The sequence below is a fragment of the Mobula hypostoma genome, chromosome 3, assembly GCF_963921235.1.
Source record: "Mobula hypostoma chromosome 3, sMobHyp1.1, whole genome shotgun sequence".
In the NCBI taxonomy this organism is placed as follows: domain Eukaryota; kingdom Metazoa; phylum Chordata; class Chondrichthyes; order Myliobatiformes; family Myliobatidae; genus Mobula; species Mobula hypostoma.
Window position 1 is genome coordinate 122,162,508 of NC_086099.1, and position 20,284 is coordinate 122,182,791.

At 45.5% G+C, this 20,284-nt stretch overlaps 1 protein-coding gene across 4 annotated transcripts in view; it reads right to left on the reverse strand.

The window, feature by feature from the left end:
• Positions 1 to 647: 647 nt before the first annotated feature.
• The window catches only part of LOC134343525 (parathyroid hormone 4-like), a 48,038-nt gene continuing 28,401 nt past the window's right edge, over positions 648 to 20,284 (reverse strand). For 3 of the 4 annotated variants that reach the window (XM_063042272.1, XM_063042270.1, XM_063042271.1), the window contains 2 exons: positions 5,281 to 5,379; positions 648 to 972 (listed from right to left, as the gene is read on the reverse strand). In XM_063042272.1, coding sequence (XP_062898342.1) covers positions 744 to 972; positions 5,281 to 5,369 — 318 coding nt within the window. In that variant the 5' untranslated portion in view covers positions 5,370 to 5,379 and the 3' untranslated portion in view covers positions 648 to 743. The remainder of the gene's footprint in view (positions 973 to 5,280; positions 5,380 to 20,284) is intronic. The other variant, XM_063042273.1, reaches the window with a different exon arrangement.

The following is a 20,284-nucleotide window of genomic DNA, read 5'->3' on the forward strand; positions in this document are numbered from 1 at the left end:
CAACAAACTTCTACCGTCTGCCCTTAACTCTGCTGGCCACCATCAGCTCCTCCTGTCTGCTCTGAACTCTCCACACTCTCGTTCCAACTCTCTACTCACTTCATTCTCTCTTGTCTGCTCTCAGCTCCTCCTGTCTGCTCTGAACTCTCCACACTCTCGTTCCAACTCTCTACTCACTTCATTCTCTCCTGTCTGCTCTCAAGTTTCTGTCCTGCAATCCCCATCTTGAACTCTCTGCTGTCTTTGTTCCCACTGGGGCAGCCCGGTAGCGTAGCAGTTCGTGTAACACTTTACTGCACCAGTGATCACTGACAGGGGTTCAATTCCTGGCGCTCTCTTTCTCCCGGTGACCACGTGGGTTCCCTCTGGGCATTCTGGTTTGGTCCCACGTTCCAAAGAGATGTATAGTTGGGCTTAGTAAGTTGTGGTCATGCTATGTTGGTGCAGGAAGCATGGTGACACAAGTGTGCTGCCCACACTGCATCCTCACTGATTTGATTTAATGCAAGCGATGCATTTCATTGCAAGTTTCAATGCGTATGTGTTAAATAAATCTCATCTCTGTCCAGACTTAAAAAAAAGAGAAAAATTACAAGAATGATGAAGCAGAAATTTTTAATTAAACTTTATCTGAGGTTTTACAAAACTACTCAACGGAGACGACGAACAGACGACAGAGTTAACAAACAGGTGTTGATCTGTGGCTAGATCGGTTCAATCCGTTTAGATCTGATGCACCTCATTCAGGACCTTTGCAAAACTCCAGGAGCACCGAGGGACCTTATCTGCTGTGCGGATCTCCTGGGGTCCCTTTGGACGAGTGGGGGGGCGTGGAGCGGCCAGCGAGCCCAGCGTCTCCGCTGCGCTGTGTGCACGCTCCTCATGGCGCTGCTGAGCCACAACAGGCGTCTCAACTGTTCCACCGCTTTCCCTTTGTCGTGGAGCAGCTGGTGCTCCGTCACCATCCGCCTGCTAAAAGAGAAACCAGGAGACTGCTGTACCTCTGCGGTTTGCCCCACAGTTCCCCTGTAACTGTGCACACTCACTGGCCACTTCATCAGCTACTCCTGTACTCCTGCTCATTAACGGCAATACTAATCAGCCAACCACGTGGCAGCAACTCAATGTAGAAAAGCACGCAGACATGGTCAAGAGGTTCAGACCAAACACCAGAATGGGGGAAGAAACATGGTCTAAGTGACTTTGACTGTGGAATGAATGTTGGTGTCAGATGGGATGGTTTGAGTATCTCAGAAACTGCCGATCTCCTGGGATTTTCATGCACAACAGTCTCTAGAGTTTACACAGAATGGTGTGAAAAACAAACAAAAACAGCCAGTGAGTAGTAGTTCTGTAGGCTAAAACATGAGACATCAGAGAATAGCCAGAGTGTTCAAGCTGGCAGGAACGTGACAGCAACTCAGACAACCACACATTTCAATAGTGACGTGCAGGAGAACATCCCTGAATGTGGAACACGCAGGCCTTCGAAGTGGATGGGCTACAGCAGCAGAAAACAATGAACATATACTCACTAATCGCTTTATCTGGTATGTTGAGTAACTAATAAAGTGGCCACTGACTGTATATTTACTGTACGAGTATTCCTAATTTGCTGTGGTGTGTTGACATGACATTCAACAAAATGTAACAACATTCAACAGTTATAAAAAATAAAGAATTAAATAGTTCTTTAAAATAATTAATATAATATAATAATTTATCTAATACATATATACATTATGTATATAATATATATAATATACATAATAATGATATAAAGTATAGCATTATATTATATACTACAAACTGGATGTTGTCCATCAGTTCACATACCCGGGCTCCATTATCAGTGACGACCTCTCCTCAGACACAGAAACCGGCAAGCGGATTGGGAAGGCTGCAACAACCCTTGCTGCCTCACCACACAAGTCTGGGAGAATTCCGAACTCCCAGTCAACACAAAGATGGCTTGTTTCACCAGCACACTGCTGTAGGGCGGTGAGACTCGGACAACATATGCTACGCAGGAGAGGAGGCTCAACACCTACTGTTTAAGGAGCCTTTGATGCTCCTTGGGCATCTCCTGGAGAGGCAGAGCACCCAATGCTGAGTTTGTTTCTGGCATGTACACCCTGCTCAGGCAGCGTAGGCTGCGCTGGCTGGGTCATGTCTGCCGCATGCAGGATGGCCGTGTTCCCAAAGACATCCTCTACAGTAGGCTGACTTCAGGCAAAGCACCGCTGGCCGCCTGCAAATGTGCCACAAGGATGCCTGCAAGCAGGACACGAAGGCTTTGGACATCAACACTGAGCCCCGGGAGGAACTTGCAGACTGAGAAACACCCTGAAACAACACCTTAAGTCAGGCAAGGAAAGCAGCTGAAGACAAACAGGTCCATAGGAAGGAACGGTGCATCTCCAGCAGAGCAGAGACCACTTTTAGATGCAATCTCTCGCATTGGTCTCATCAGCCACAGACAGCACTGCACCAACAACGCAGATAACTAGCACACAACATCCATGGTCGACCTTGACCAGTGGAGGGCCACTTGAAAGTTAGATGATAACGGATGGAAATGGAAGAAACAATGCATAAATACACAAATACCAGCATGTATTTAAACTGTAAAGAGCATTATGAAAAGTGGTTTACAGTGCAGAGCAGTGACAGGGTTAATTGTTAGAGGGGGTTGGGGGAGGGAGTAACTAGAATAGCTGATCAGATTAACTTCCTGGAGAAGAAACTTTTAAAAAGGTGTGAAGTTTTTTTTAACAACCCTATAGTGCTTTCGAGAAAGGAGCTTTTGAAAGGGCAGTTTGCAGTGTGACTAGTGCCCTCCCACTTTGCAGACATAGGTTAGTAGGTCACATGGGCGTAATTGGGTGGTGTGGACTTTTTGGGCCAGAAAGGCCTGCTACCTTGGTCCATCTCTAAATAAACAAATAAACAAACACAACTTCCACACAAAGTGCTGGAGGAACTCAGCAGGTCAGGCAGCATCTATGGAGGAGAATAAACAGCTGAGGTTTTGGGCCAAAACCCTTCATCAGGACTGGAAAGGGAAGGAGAAGAAGGTGGGGGGGGGAGGGGAAGGAGGACAAGCTGGCTGATGATAGGTGAGACCAGGGGAGGGGGAAGAGGAGGATGAAGTGAGAAGCTGGGAGGTGATTAGTGGAAGAGATAAAGGGCTGAAGAAGAAGGAATCTAATAGGAGAGGAGAGTGGACCATGGGGGAAAGGGAAGCGGGGGGGGGGGGCACCAGAGGGAGGCACGGCCTAGAAAGGCCGAGATGGCCTGTTTCCGTGCTGTAATTGTTATATGGTTATATATGATGGGCAGGGGAGGAGAAGAGAAGGGGAACTAGCATGGGGAATGGAAAAAAGAGTAGGAGGGAGGAGGGCGAAAGTGCATGAATGTAGAGAAATCAATATTAATGCTGTCAGGATGGAGGCTCTGCAGGCGGAATATTAGGTGTTCTATATATTGGGTTTAGTACTGTATGACATCCTGCATGGACAGAACATCACAAGGGGAGAGCTTTCAATTATTTTCTAAGGCGGGAATAGTTGGTAGCCATTTCTTACACCGCAAGTTCGGAAACAAAGATGAAATTATGAAGAGATTGGGTAAACTAGGCTGATATCAAGTGTGAAATGTGACCTTTGAGAAACCTGACAGGGTGGATGCTGGGAAAATGTCTTCCCTGGTTTGGGAAATAGTGTCAGCCAGCTAGGACTGCAAGGGAAGTTCCATCGATTATGTCTCTTTGGGGATTTTCTTCACTAGAAGACTTTGGATACTCGGCTGCTGAGGTACGTTCAAAACAAAATAACATCTGATATTTGGATATTGTGGTAATCCAGGAATTTATTAAGATAAAAAGATTATATGTATTAGCTTTGCTTGTCACATGTACATTGAAACATCAAACTGTGCAGTGAAATGCATTATTTTGCTGCAACGACCAACACAGACTGAGGATTGTGCAGGAGGCAGCCCACGAGTGTCACCATGTTCGGGTGTGAACATAGCATGCCCACAACTTACTAACCCTAACCTGTAAGACCATAGGAGCAGAATTAGGCCGTCTGGCCCATCGAGTCTGCTCTGCCATTTAAACATGGCTGATTTATTATCCCTCAATCCCAGTCTCCTGCCTTCTCCCTGTAACCTATGCTGGCATTACAAATCAAGAATCTATCAACAGCTGTTTTAAATATACCCACAGTTGCTGACTTGGCCTCCACAGCCCCTATAACTTCGGAATGTGGGAGGAAACTGGAGCACCCTGAGGAAACCCATGTTGTCACATAGAGAAAATATGAACTCCTTACAGGCAAATGCGGAAATCAAACCCTGATTGCTGTAAAACCTTATGCTAAATGCTATGTTAACATGCCGTACGGTTTTTATTGTCTATTTAATATATCAGTAATATCATAAATATATTGTTTGTTTAAGCACTCTTTGTTGCTTACTTTATTCATTATGGGTTATATGTAAAAATACGTGAATGGAATACATTATCATGCCACCACGTCATATGTGCATACCTTCCTTAAGTGGAACTAAGAGTATGCACATTTATCCCTCGGCTTGTAGTTTCTTTCAGGTAGTTTTTGTTGAGACTCTGCTGTTTGCTGGGTGACTGGATAGATCTCTAATGCTCTCCATTAAAATGGCTCTATAACACCTTTGATGTGTACCCAGCCCAAAGATCACATGGTAAGAGTATGGTACACATATAAATCCCATAGAGTCCACATGGCCACCACTCAGAGCGCTGCCACAAGGAAACAGCATCTATCACCAAGGATCACCACCACCCAGGTCATGCTCTCTTCTCACTGCTGCCATGAGGAAGAAGGTACAGGAGCCTTAGGTCCCACCCCAACAAGTTCAGTAACCGTTACTAACCCTCAACTACCAGGCTCTTGAACCAGAGGGGATAACTTCTCTCAACTTCACTTGCCCCATCACTGAACTGATTCCACAACCTATGACTCACTTTCAAGGACTCTACAGCACATTTTCTCAATATGATTTATTTATTTTTGCACAGTTGTCTTCTCTTGCGTGTCGGTTGTTTGTCCATCTGGTGTGCACTTTTAATGAATTCTATTGTTTTTCTTTGTATCTACTGTGAATGTCTCAAAGAAACTGAAGCTCAGTGTCTGTACATGGTGATATAGACTGGGGATGTGTTACAAAGCACTCGGATATAAATGCTCCCCTGGGGAAGATTTACACCATCACAAAAAAACAAGTATTTCTTACTTTTTGTCCAGATCCTGCGCACCAACTGACGAGCAAAGGAGGAGAACTGCAATCACAATCATCAGATTGCCGCTGGGAAGCAGGTTCATAGTCTCCGTCCTACATCAAACATGACACAGAGAGCTGTTAGTGACTGACCAGCCCAGAAAACCAGGGATTCACTGGTCCCACATCTGTCGTGGAACAAGACTAACTCAGTTTGCAACTCGGCTTCTTATTGCCACCTGAGCCGCGATACACTATTTCAACAGGAGGGCTAAACCAGGTGAAGGCAGCTGGTGGGCCTCTCACCTGGTGAGATAGGGACATGAGCACAACATAAACACAACAGGTCCTGATGAAGGGTTTCAGCCCAAAATGTCGGCTGTTCATTTCTGTCCGCAGATGCTGCCTGATCTGCTGATCTCCTCCAGCATTTACTCGAGGTGGGCATATGTAAAGCTGGCTCCAGCACACTGGCCAATTAAAGTCAACAGTGAGATCTAGTGGCCAGGAAGGCAGTCCTGCAATGCTTCGTGGAGAGGGAGGGCATGATGAGGCACAGAAGATATCCCGGTCATCCACTACAACCAAGCAACACCCCAGTTGTGACAACTACTCATACCACTGGACCCGGACTTCCGAGATCAAGAGGGTGGAACTGCCCCAGTGCAGCAGCTCTTCTACTTTCAGAACTCTCCCACACAGTTTTCTTCATGCAGTCAGTCAGCAGGCTTCAGTGAAAAGCTTTCACTTGCATGCCAGCCGGCAGATCACTCCTCATGTACAGTATCATGTGAAACGAAGTGTTGCCAACACCACTAGTCATTGGCAGGCAACCCAAAAAGGTCCCCCTTTTCCCACACTTTGTCTCCTGCCTGCTAAACAATCTTCTACCCATGCTCGTGTCTTTCCTGTAACACCATGGCCTCTTACCTTGTTAAGCAGCTCATATATGGCACCTTGTTAAAAGCCTTCTGAAAATCCAAATAAACAACATCCACCAATTCTCCGTTGTCTATTCTGCCTGCTATTTCCTCAAAGAATTCCAACAGATTTGTTTGGCAAGATTTCTCCTTAAGGAAACCATGCTGACTTTGGCCTATTTTATCATGTGCCTCCAAGTACCCTGAAATCTCATCCTTAATAATAGACTCCAACATCTTCCCAACAATTGAACTCCAGCTAACTGGCCTATACTTTCCTTTCTTCTGCCTCCCTCGCTTTTTAAAGAGTGAAGTAACATTTCCAACTTGCCAGTCCTCTGGAACCATTCAAGAATCTAGTGATTTTTTTTAAAGATCATTACCAATGCCTCTTCAGAACCCTGGGGTGCAGTCCGTCTGGTCCAGGTGACTTATCTACCTTCAGGCTTTTCCAGTTTCCCAAACATTTTTGCCTTAGTAATTGGAACGACACTAACTTGATCTGACCTTCTCAAATTTCTGGCATACTGCTAGTGTCTTCCATAGTGAACACTGATACAAAATATATTAATTTTGGCCATCATTTCTTTGTCCTCCATTATTACTTCTCCAGGGTTGTTTTGCAGCAGTCTGATATCTACTCTCACCTCTCTTTTATGCTTTATACGTCTGAAAAACTTTTTATACCCTCTTTTATATTATGGGTTACTTTACCTTCATATTTCATCTTTCTCTCCTTATGGCTCATTTAGTTGCCTTCTGTTGATTTTTTAAAAGCTCTCCAATCAGCTAATTTCCCACTAACTCTTGCTATATTATATCCTTTCTCTTTTATGTATCTTTCCTATGCCTTCCAAATTGCTCTTGAAACTCCATCCACTGCTATTCTGCCATCGACCCTGCTAGTGTCCTCTTCCAATCAACTTTGGCCAGCTCCTCTCTCATGCCTCTATAAATCCCTTTACTCCACTGTAATACTGATACATCTTCCCCCTTTCAAACTGCAGGGAGAATTCTATCATATTATGATCACTGCCTCTTAAGGGTTCCTTTACCTTAAGCTCCCTAATCAAATCTGGTTCATTACACAACACCCAATCCAGAATTGTCTTTTCTCTAGTGGGCTTGACCATGAGCTGCTCTAAAAAGCAATCTCATAGGCATTCTACAAATTCTCTCTCTTGGGATCCAGCACCAATCTGATTTTCCTAATCTTTCTGCATATTGAAATCCCCCATGAATATTGTAACATTGCCCTTAATATATACCTTTTCTATCCCCTATTGTAATTTATATCTCACATCCTGGCCTGTATATAACTTCCATCAGGGTTTTTTAACCCTTGCTGTTTCTTATCACTCCTAACATGGACTCTACATCTTTTGATCCTATGTCACTTCTTTCTAAGGGTTTGATTTCATTATCTGCCGACAGACCCATGCCACCCTTTCTGCCTACCTGCCTGTCCTTCAGATGTAATATGAATCCTTGGATGTTAAGCTCCCAGCTATGATCTACATCTGAGAAAAGATGTACTGGCGTTGGAGAGGTTTTTGAGAATTATCCCAAGAATGAAAGGGTTAATGCATGAGGAACGATAATGGCTCTGTGCCTCTACTCAATGGAGTTTTGAAGAATGAAGGGTGATATCAATGAAATCTATTGAATATGGAAAGAGCTAGACAGAGTGGACTTAGAGAGCATGTTTTCTATACTGGGAGAGTCTAAGACCAGAGAGCAGAGACTCAGAACAGGGGGATGTCCATTTAGAGCAGAGGTGAGAAGGAATTACTTTGTCCAGAGAGTGGTGAATCTGTGGAATTCATTGCTACAGATAGCTGTGGAGGCCAGGTCATTAGGTATATTGTGGCAGAGATTGATATGTTCTTGATTGGTAAGAGAATCAAAGGTTACAGAGAGAAGGCTGGAAAATGGGTTTCAGAGGGAAAGTGTATCATGCATGATTGAATGGTGGAGCAGACTCAATGGGCCAAATGGCCTGATGCTGATCTATGTCTTATTTGCCAATATCTCACTATCCTCCTCTCTGGAACATCCACATCAACTCCCTTTTTTGCCATCAACTGCTGCTAATGGGTGGTTTTCAGTGGACTATTAGCCTGACAGCACCTTCGTTGATATGTAGGAGGAAGTTGGAACACCCGGGGAGACAAACAGACACAGACACACACACACGCAGAGTCACAGAGAGAACATGCATTCTGCAGAGAGGCCAAACACAGGTCATGGAACAGTGAGGCAGCCTGATCATTGCCCTGCACTGAGGTGCTTTTTGCTCAGGATCTGATCAAAAAAACGGTAAAGGCTTGTGGAGAACAAGTGACAATTTTGGAATCATTGTGGGTAACAAAGGGCAACACGGTAGCGTAGATAATGTTCTATGTTCTACGTACTATATTTAGGGTTCTTTATTTTATGTGCTATGTCGTTTGGTCTATGTACTATGTTCGATGTTCTGTTTTCTATGTTTTATGTTCAATGTTCTATCTTCTTTTCGATGTACTATGCTTTATAAACCACGTGTTATGCTCTATGTTTTATATTCTATGGGCTATGCTCTATGATCTATATGCTATGTGCTATGTTCTACATTTGATGTTCCATGCTCTATGTTTTATATTCTATGGGCTATGCTCTATGCTCCTTTGTTCTATGCACTATGTTTGATGTTCTGTGTTTTATGTTTTATGTTTGATGTTCTGTATTCTTCGTGCTACGTTCTATGTTGTAAAATATGTGCTATAATTCTACGTACTACTTACTGTGTTCTAACTTCTGACAATCTGCGAGAAGGAAATGCAGAGGGAACAGAGCAGAATGCGTATCCAGAAACTCTTACTGACCTTAGACCAAACTCACATCAGTTCTCTTGGCCAGAACAATAGATAGGGAACGTCAGGGAAAGAGAGAGCTGCTTTCATTCTCTGACAGACACCCTCCAAGGGGGAGAGCAGCTGGAATGTGACACGTGCTGTGACAGTGAGAGTGACACAGGGACAATTCCCGTCACTCTCCGTAAGGGGTCTGTACGTTCTCCCTGTGTCCGTGTGCTGTGACAGTGAGAGTGACACAGGGACAATTCCCGTCACTCTCCGTAAGGGGTCTGTATGTTCTCCCCGTGTCCGTGTGGTATTACAGTGAGAGTGACCCGGTATAATTCCCGTCACTCACCGTAAGGGGTCTGTACATTCTCCCCGTGTCCGTGTGGTATTACAGTGACAGTGATCCGGTACAATTCCTGTCACTCTCCATAAGGGGTCTGTACGTTCTCCCCGTGTCCGTGTGCTGTGACAGTGAGAGTGACACAGGGACAATTCCTGTCACTCTCCGTAAGGGGTTTGTACGTTCTCCCTGTGTCCGTGTGGTATTACAGTGACAGTGACAGGGGTACAATTCCTGTCACTCTCAGTATGGGATCCGTACATTGTCCCTGTGTCCGTGTGGTATCACAGTGAGATTGACCCAGATTCTATTCCTGCCACTGTCCATAAAGAGTTCTCCCCGTGACCGTGTAGGTTTCTTCAGGATGCTGCGGTTCCTCCCACATTCCAGGGAAGTGCAGGTTAGCAGGTTAACTAGTACATGCCTGTAATTGTGCGGTGGTGGCTCTTTGGCCTGATTGGGCCTGTCACTGTTCTGAATCTCTCAATAAAATTCAGCAATTGAAAGTCTGAGATAATTTAATTGTAAGCGTTTTAGGGCAGAAGCCAGGCAGGTTGTCTGAGTTATGGAAATCGGAAATCCTGAAATACAAAATACTGCAATTCCAGTTTATTAGTTCGTAAGTGAAAGCGACCACAGAGGAACTGCTTACACTCGGGTTAATGCATGGACCAGCCTCTCATACTGTGGTGTTGCCTGTTACAGACACCCTGGAGAGGAGATGCTGGAAGTGGTATGAGCAATCGCGCTGGAATCTGTACTAGGTTAGAAGGTTAACCCCTGCATGCCGGCTCCCCAGCGTTTGCTCCCTGCAAGACAAGCTGGATTACATTCATCTGCAGCTGACCCAGGGTGACATGAGAAACTGCTGCGTGCTTGTTCTTACTGATGAGTGGCTCCAGGACAACATCCCATGTACTGTCAAACTTCAGACCACGCCACTCAGTGAATATTATTCTGTGAGTGTATGTGCAGGATTGTAACTACACGAGCTGTGTGTGACTGTATGTGCTGTGATTTATACCTTGGCCCCAGAGGAACAATGTTTCATTTAGTTGTATACATGCGAATGCTTGAATGACAATAAACTCGAACTTGATATGAATATCTCAAAGGATACAACAAAAATCCAGCACAGCTGCTGCACAAGTTGATAGGGTGATTCAGAAGTCAGATGGTATGCTGGTTTTCATTAGTCAGGGGACTGAGTTCAAGAGCGCGAGGTAATATTGCAACTCTCAGACTCTGGTTAGATCACATGGAGTATTGTGTTCAGCTCCGGTTGCCACATTACAAGAAGGATGTGGAAGCTTTAGAGAGGGTGCAGAGGCAATTTACCAGGATGATGCCTGGATTAAACAGCACGTCTTATGAGGATATGTCAAGCGAGCTGGAGCTTTTCTCTTTGGAGCAAGGGGGGATGAGAGGTGACTCGATCGAGTGGACAGTCAGATTTTTTTTTCCCATGGCGGAAATGGCTAATACAAAAGGGCATAACTTCAAGGTAATTGTAGGAAAGTATAAGGGGGATGTCAGAGGGAAGTTTTTTTACACAGAGAGTGATGGGTGTATGGAATGCTCTGTCAGGGGTGCTAGTCAAGGTAGATACATTAGGGGCAGTTAAGAGTCTTGTAAACAGGGATATGGATGATAGAACAATGGAGGGAAAGGCTAGATCGATCTTAATGTAGGCTATAATGTCGGCACAACATTGTGGGCCAAAGGGCCTGTACTGTGCTCTAATGTTCTATGTCCTAAATGTGTAGACATGCGACTTTGGATGGAAATGCGTTCAGAAGTGCAGAACAGAACAGAGACAGGAGTGCGGGGAGAAAAGTAAACACGTAGCTTTGCACAGTCTTGTGGAAATCCGATACATGCATATCTAGAAAGAGGCAACAGAACACAGACACAAAGACTCATCCTCAGAGACACAGAAAATGCAGATATCTGTACGTACAGACATCGTTCTGCTATCACTAAGTTGCTCGGGGTTAGGTCGTTAGCAAGGTGGAAGCTCTGCGCAGCACCGTGAACAGACTTAGTGGAAGGAGCAGTAGTAACGAAATTAACTACTAACCGGCATGCGGGAGCAAACTGGAGCACCCGGAGAAAACCCACACATTCCACATACAAATTCCTTACTGGAATTAAACTCCGAACTCCAGATCTCTGGAATGTCCCGAGCTATGGTAATGTCACGCTAACACCTACACCACCGTGGTACCCACAACAGTCATAGCAGCAATAAAGAGCACTTACAGGCGAGAGAGAACAGTGAGAGTCTGACTAAAGCTTCCTTCTGGTCGATAGTTGGCTGACTGAGTTTTCTCAGTGCAGGGAATGCAGATTCTAAACTCTCTCCAAAGTACTTCAGAGCACGGCAAGCTTCTGTCTCTGCCTATGAGCACACTGAGGATCCCTCAGTCTACACCTTTAAATAAGTCCCTCCACAGCGGAGCAGTACGTCAGCGAGTCGGGGAGGGGACTGCAATTCAAAGGATCTGACTGCGATCGCACTGGGAGCTGCTCTCACTGACAACTGAAATTAATTTTTGTATCACATCAGGGTTTGTCCTTTGGCCCAGGAGTCAGTGGCTCATTCTCTGTACCCTTACATCCTTACTCTTATACCCTAGGCCGCTTGATATGAATGTTTGCATAGCGTTTGATTTCCATACCACCGACTCATCCTGTAAGTTAAAAGGCTACTGACTACCGAGTCGACCTGCAAGGTAGGAGGGTTTGGACACCGAGAGTCATCTACTTTGTTAGAAGTTTGTGTAGATTTGGCACATCACCTAAACGCTTGACAAACTTCTGTTGTGGAGAGTATCGTAACTGCTTCCACGTGTCCTGATATAGAATCACCAATCCTACAAAAGGTAATGGACACAGCCCAGTCCATCACAGATAAAGCCCTCCCCACCATTGAGCACTGCCACCAGAAAGCAGCCTCCATCATCAAGGACCCCCACCATCCAGGCCACGCTCTCTTCTCACCACTACCATTGAGAAGGAGGTACAGGAGCCTCAGGACCCACACCACCAGGTTCAGGAACAGTTATCACCCCTCAACCATCAGGAAGGAGGTACAGGAGCCTCAGGACCCACACCACCAGGTTCAGGAACAGTTATCACCCCTCAACCATCAGGAAGGAGGTACAGGAGCCTCAGGACCCACACCACCAGGTTCAGGAACAGTTATCACCCCTCAACCATCAGGAAGGAGGTACAGGAGCCTCAGGACCCACACCACCAGGTTCAGGAACAGTTATCACCCCTCAACCATCAGGAAGGAGGAACAGGAGACTCAGGACCCACACCACCAGGTTCAGGAACAGTTATCACCCCTCAACCATCAGGCTCCTGATCCGACATGGTTAACTTCCCTCACCTCAACACTGAACTAATCTCACAACCTACAGGCTCACCTTCAGAACTCTACAACTCGTGTTCTCAGTTTGTTTGTTTATGCATTTATTTATCTATTTATTTATTTTTGTATTTGCACAGTTTCTCTTCTTTTGCACATTGGTTGTTTGTCAGTCTTTGTGTGTAGTTTTTCATTGATTCTATTGTATTTCTTTGTTCTGTACATGCCTGCAACAAAATGAATCTCCCTCCACTTCCTCCTCTTCCTTCCATGATCTCCTCTCCTCTCCTATCAGATTCCTTCTTCTTCAGCCCTTTACCTTTTCCACCTATCACATCCCAGCTACTTACTTCATCTCCCCCCCGCCACCGCCACCAACACACCTCCCCCCTCACCTGGTCTCACCAATCATCTGTTTATGACACTCTATAGATCCTGCCTGCCCTCCTCACCTGTAATACTTGCAAATGTGGGTACCTGTGAAAGATCTTTATCCAAAACAAGCAGGATTTCCCAGTGGTCAACCATCTTGATTCCAATCCCCATTCCCATTGCGACATGTCAGTCCATGGAATCCTCAACTGTCATGACGAGGCCACTTGCAGGTTGGAGGAGCAACACCTCATATTCCGTCTGGGTAGCCTCCAACATGATGGCATGAACATCAATTTCTCCAACTTCCACTATTTTCTTGTCCTCCTTCTCTCTTTTCCCATTCCCCATTCTGTTCCTCTTTCATCCCTTCTCTTCTGCTCACCTGTCCATCACCTCCCTCTGATGCCTCTTCTCACTCCCTTTCTCCTATAGTCCACTCTCCTTTCCAATCAGATTACGTCTTCTTGAGTCCTTTACCGTTTCCACCTATCACCTCCCAGCTTATTACTTCATCTCTCCTCCCCCAGCTGCCCACCTTTCCCCCTCACCTAGTCTCACCTATCACATGCAGTTTGTCTTCCTGCCCTCTCCCACACTGTTATTCTGGTTTCTGTCCCCTTCCCAAGTTATTGAAAGCTACCTCTGTGAAAATGTCAGGGAGTTGTACACTACTCAGCTAGGGACAGTATTGCACACACTTCGAGCCGTCCGCAATGGTGATGCATCTATCAGGGTCAGAACAGCCACTGGAAGCCCACAGGACTACAGCGAAGAGAAGCAACAGCTGTCCCAGGGCCTCGACTGACTCGCTGGTGGTAAGCAACACACACAAAATGCTGGAGGGACAGCGGATCGGGCTGCATCTGTGGAGAGGAATAAACAGTTGATGTTTCGGGCTGAGAGCCTTCACCAGGGCTAGAAAGGAAGGGGAGGAAGCCAGAATCAGAAGGTAGTGGAGATGAAGGAGTACAAACCACTCCTTTGGAAAAGCAGAAATCAGAATCCAGGAGAAGGTAGAATACAGGACGGAACTTTTTGAGACAAATCCCATGGGAGTTTGGGCTCTTCCTGGTTTAACACTGGCTGGAGTAGAAAACCAGAAAAAAAACAGTGCTGGTATTAAAGTGCCCTATTTGCACACTGGCCAACTAGATCCTTGCAGGTCGTATAACAACACTCACAAGACAAAATCTGCAGATGCTGGAAATCCGAGCAACACACACACAAGATGCTGGAGGAACTAGGAGGGCCAGGCAGTGTCTATGGAAAAGCATACAGTTGACATTTTGGGCTGAGACCGTTCAACAGGACTGTACTCTTTTCCATCAATGCTGCCTGGCCTGTCGAGTTCCTCCAGCATTTTGTGTCTTTAACTACAATTCCTTTCTCTTTCCTTTCCTCCACCCTCTGATCTGTTCACCACCCACACACCCCTCCCTTCGGTTCCCCTCCCCACCTCCTTCCCTTTCTTCCATGGTCCACCATAATTCTCTGATCAGATTCCATCTCCTTCAGCCCTTTGACGGCCACTTCCCAGCTTCTGACATGATTCCCACTCTCCCCCTGCCAATCCTCCGTTCTCCCTCACCTGGATCTACCTATCACCATCAGCTCTCTCCTCTCCGCCTTCCAAACCCCTTTATACCGGCTGCCTGCCCTCTTTCTTTCCAGTCCCGGTGAAGGGTCTCAGTCCAAAACGTCCACTCTCCTTTTCCCTCCACAGATGCTGCCTGGCCTGCTGAGTTCCACGAGCATTTTGTGTGTCACCCTAGATTTCCAGCATCTGCAGAATCCCGCGTGTGTCTGTATATCTATGGTGTCATTTTATTCTGAAATTTGCAGGCGTTATCATCAGACCATTCCTCAAAAACCTGTACTGAAAAATACTGGCAAAGAGCACAGGACATGACCTCATTAATATAAAGACTCAACACACTTCGTCTGGTGAGACTTTGGTCAGTCAGAGATTCAATATCATCTTAAATGCGCTGGAACAGCTTTTGGACATCTCTGAACAAGAGTCTTTCATGATCGTGACATCCGAACAGATGCCAAAGTGTTAGTGTACAAAGCAGTGGTAATCCCAACGCTCCTGTATGCATCAGAGACCTGGACAACATACCAACGACATCTGAAGGCACTAGAAAAGTTCCATCAACGCTGTCTTCGAAACATCTTAAACATCAGCTGGGAAGATAGAAGAACCAGCGTCAGTGTGCTAAATGAAGCAAAAACAACAAGCATTGAAGCCTACGTCATCAAGGACCAACTAAGATGGAGCGTTCATGCTGTTCAGATGAAAGACAAATGTCTGCCGAAACAAATCTACTCCCAGCTTAAAGCAGGCAAACGTAAAAGAGGTGGAAAACAGAAGAGATTCAAAGATGTCTTAAAAGCCATCATGAAGAAATGTAACATTGACATCAACAATTGGGAAACCAATGTCATGGACAGGAAACTCTGGCAAGCCATCATCCAAGAAGGAACAGCAACTTTCGAAGCCAACAGATGTGCAGAATTAGAAGAAAAGGGAAAAAAATGGAAAAGGAGGCAGCAACAACCAAAGCCTGATCTGCCATCTGGAACTACTTGTCCTGAATGTGGAAGAACTTTCAAAGCCAAGATTGGACTCATAAGCCACTTGAGAGCCCATAAGTAGATCAACAGAACGAAGACCATCATCCTCGACCTCGAGGGATAGCCACGACGTCGATAGTTGGGTAAGAAGGGGTGATGTGTCCTATCATAACACTTTACAGCGCCAGGGACTGGGGTTTCAATTCCCTCCGCTGCTTGTACGTTCTCCCTGTGACCACAATGGTTTCCTCCAGGTGCTCTGGTTTCCTCCCACATTCCAAAGGTGGACATGTTAGTAGGTTAATTAGTCACGTGGGTGTATTTAGGTGGTGCAGGTTCATTGGGCCGGTAGGAATCTCTAAATAAAATAAATAAAAGTCATCTATTGATAGGATGGTGTGGTACAGTAGCATTGTGCAGTTAGCTCAACACTCTGCAGTGCCAGTGATCAGAGTTCATTTCTGTCTGTAAGGAGTCTGTACTTTCTCCCTGGGGATTTCCTCAGGGTGCTCCAGTTTCCTCCCACATTCCAAAGACCGACCGGCTAGGTTATGTCAGTCTTGGAAGCATGGTGACACTTGCCGGCTGCCCCCAGCCCAGCCCTGAACTGTGTTAGTTGTTGACACAAACGACACAATTCACTGTCCAGCTAATCTTTAATCTTCCTTTACAAGCATGTGAGTTCAACTTCACTGGTATATTCTGAAGTCAGTAAGTCAGTGACAGAAAAGGACTGGTGTTGAAGTGTGAAGATCCAGTTGGTTCAGGGTTATCTCTTTGGGAGAAGAACGTGTCACTCCTCTCCAATCTAGCCTAGCTGTGATTTCTGTCAAAGGAATTACACCTTTAGCAGGACAGTAAACATGACTCCTATAAATACAACATTGACTTTTCCTTCAGCACCTGTCATGAAGGTCACACATCTCTTGTCAGCGTAGTCAAGGTCACTGGAATAAAGCGCGACGAGATGCCTACATCATGTTTTTCTGTTGTTAGGGGGAGCTGTTGCCTGGGAGATCAAATGATTGCAAAGAGTGTGACATTTCTATCTTTCCTGGTTATGGTTTCAAAGGCTAATGAGAACAGAGGCTGAATAAATATGGACGGGGACATTCAGATTTGAATGCAGTCCTATCCTTCATGACTCTGGGACAGAATGTTATCATTGGAGACAATTAGTGTTAATCAAGTGGCCCATGGTTCATTTCTTGTCAATCAGCCCAGCTAATGACCCCAGTCTTTGCTGCTGTGGAGAGGCTGAATCATTTATAAGTTTCCATAACCGCCTTAACAGTTCAAATTTATAACTTGTTCACTTATTCACAAGTGTTTCCCAGAGTAGCCAGATACAGTAACTCAGGATACGGCCTCCTCTGCATCGGTGAGACCTGACGTAGATTGGAGGACTGCTTTCTCAAGCTCCTATGCTCCATCCGCAACAAGCAGGATTTCCTGGTGGCTGATCATTTAAATCCCTGTCCCCATTTCCATTCTGACACGATGGTCCAAGACCTTCTCTGTTTTCAGGTTGGAGGAGCAACACCTCGTATTCCATCTGGGTAGCCTCCAACCTGATGGCATCATCCGACCTCTGGTAATTTTAACCCCTCCTCTAAATGCAAGAGATCGGTTAAGGAAGTAATCAGGAGAGCTAACAGGAGGCATGAGGTTGCTCATGCAAACACGGTGAAGGAGGATCCTAAGGGATTCCATATTAAGAGCAAAATGATTATGTAATACCCTGGGAAAGGTTTCACTGCTAACATAATGGTCTTTCTGTAGAAGGAGTGTTGGGTTATGGTTGGAGATAGTAGATGCTTTGGAATGTGAGCTGGGTCTTTTGTTCGGCGTGAGATGGAGTGAGAAGACGCTGCAGAGGATACGACCCAGTGGGGAGATCGTGATTCGATGGAACCGGGTGGTGGAATCGAGTGAGGATTGGTGAATTGAGCTCCAACTGGTGCACATTTGACTGTTTAATTATATTGGGCCCTTTTTGTTTTGTTCTTTACTAACCCTTTAGTTAAGATTCATAAATATAATTCCTTTAACTGTATGCAGTGTGCTGTCTGTTATTTCTGGGCATTGAGTTGTAACAGCAGGGTTTGGGGTGGGGGAGCCGTCTCAACCTCACAGGCTTGGCAGGACCGGAGCGTGACTTCCAGAGACTTGCACAGCCAAGGAAATCAGCGGGGTTTCAATTACAAGGGACAAAATTGGTCCTCTGGAAGATCAGAGTGGTGATCTATGTGTGGAGCTGAAAGAGATGAAGGAGATCATGAATAGATATTTTGCATCTGTATTAACTCAGGGAATGGAAGGAGTCTGCAGATGTGAGGAAATGCCGTGTTGGGCTCACGGCAGATGACAGAGGAGGAGGTGTTCGCTGTCTTTAGGGTGGATAACTCCCCAGGGCCTAACAAGCTGTTCCCTCGGACCCTGTGGGAAGCAAGTACAGAGATTGCAGGGGCCCGAGAGGAGATTTTTAAATCATTCTTAGTGACAGGTGAGCTACCAGAGGATTGAAGGACAGCTATTGTTCTGCTGTTTAAGAATAAACCAGGAATTATAAGCTGGCGAGCCTGACTTCAGTGGTGGGTGAGTTATTGGAAGGTATTCTAAGGGACCAGATATATGAGTATTTGGATAGACAAGGACTGATTAGGGATAGTCAGCATGGCTTTGTGTCTGGTAGGTCATGTCTAACCAATCTTATAGAGTTTTTCAAGGAAGTTACCAGGAAAGTGGATGTTGTCTATGTGGACTTTAGGAAGGCATTTGACAAGGTCCCGCACAGGAGGTGGGTCAAAAAGGTTCAGTTGCTTTGTATTTAGGATGAAGTAGTAAATTGGATTAAACTTTGGCTTCACGGAAGAAGCGAGGGGAATGGTTGTAGAGGATTGCCTCGCTGGCTGGAGACCTGTAACTAGTGGTGTGCCGCAGGAATCAGTGCTAGGTCCATTATTGTTTGTCATCAATATCAATGATCTGGACGATAACGTGGTAAACTGGATCAGCAGATTTGCCGATGACACCATGATAGAGGACATAGTAGACAACGGGGAAGGCTATCAAAGCTTGCAGCAGGATCTAGACCAGCTGGAAAAATGGGTTGGAAGATGGCAGATGGAATTTAATGCAGACAAGTGTGAGGTGTTGCACTTTGGGAGGACTGACCAGGGTGGAATTTACACGGTGATTGGTAGGGCACTGAGGAGTGTGGCTGATCAGAGCGATCGGTTTTCCTTCTCCTAGATGAATTGCCAACCACAGCTGATGAGCCCCACTTGCCTGAAGTCACTAGTTTCAAGGCATCAGTATCTCGCCTTTGCCCATCCTCCTGTCAATAGAAATGGTTCCACTGAGCTTAGTAGCTAAGCCACACGTGAGGACCAGGGGCTGGACTTGGTTGTCAGAGGCTATTTGAGACGTGTGTCATTGGGAGCGTTTAATAGGTTGTGGGAGCTTGTCCCCACTATCACCCTGAGCTATATCAACCTTAAGGAAACATAATTGACAAGGGGATATGAATATTGGCCAATTGGTAAACTGTGTGAGTTATAAGCCCTTGTTTGTATAATTAATCACCATTCACAATACGGGTGTTAGTAGTCAACAGGAACTACAAGCTAATAACCAATGATATGTGTATCCTTGTCTTGTCTCCATATAGCAAATGTCTCTGGTCCCCTGCAGTCCAAAGGGAAACTATGCTCTTCAAAGTCCTTCTTTAAAACTCCTTTCTTCCCTGGGCTGATAGCACTCAATTTACAATCTATCCCTTCCTGGAGATTATGTTAACTCTTGCCTTACCACAGCTTCCACACTGGCACCATAGCCCTCTGGGTAGAACATTCTAGATATATGTAACTGCCCAAGAAAAGTCTCCCTCATCTCTGTTCTTACGCAGGAGTTCCCTTTTTCTGAAACCATGCCCCTTAGTTCTAGACTCACCCGTGCCTGGGAGTCGTCCTTCGAATCTACCTTGCATCCTTTGATTGTAGCCTCATTTTGTCTCTGTATGCCAAGTGAGTCCAGTCCCCTGCCATGCAGAGGAAAACTATGCTCTTCAAAGACCTTTCTTGCTTGTGCTGGCAGCACACTATTCTTGCCTGGACATTATCTAAAGCTCTGTCTTGCCACACTTCCACAGGTTGCAGCAAGGCAAGAGGTAACGCAAGGGTAGATTGCAAATTGAGCTCTATCAGCCCAGGCAAGAAAGGGGTTTTTAGGAAGGAACTTGAAGAGCAAACCTTTCCTTTGCACAGCAGGGGATTGGAGGCATTTGGCATATGGAGGCAAGATAAGAGTGTAAGGGAAGGATACAGGCCACGCACACCCACTAAGAGACAATTACTTTACTAACTTCACAGTATCATCACTTGTTAGTTTGTAGTTCCTGTTGACTATTAACACCTGCATGGTAATCTGTGTTCTGCCATTTAAGCATCTTTCACCTTTATTGCTATTCCATACAGTGATGGACTATTGCAAACATCCATATTATTCCTCAAAGACAAGTCTGTTGCAAACTTGCAGTACAAATTAAGTAGGAGCTGAGAGTGTCTGGTTGTTAAACAAGGTGACC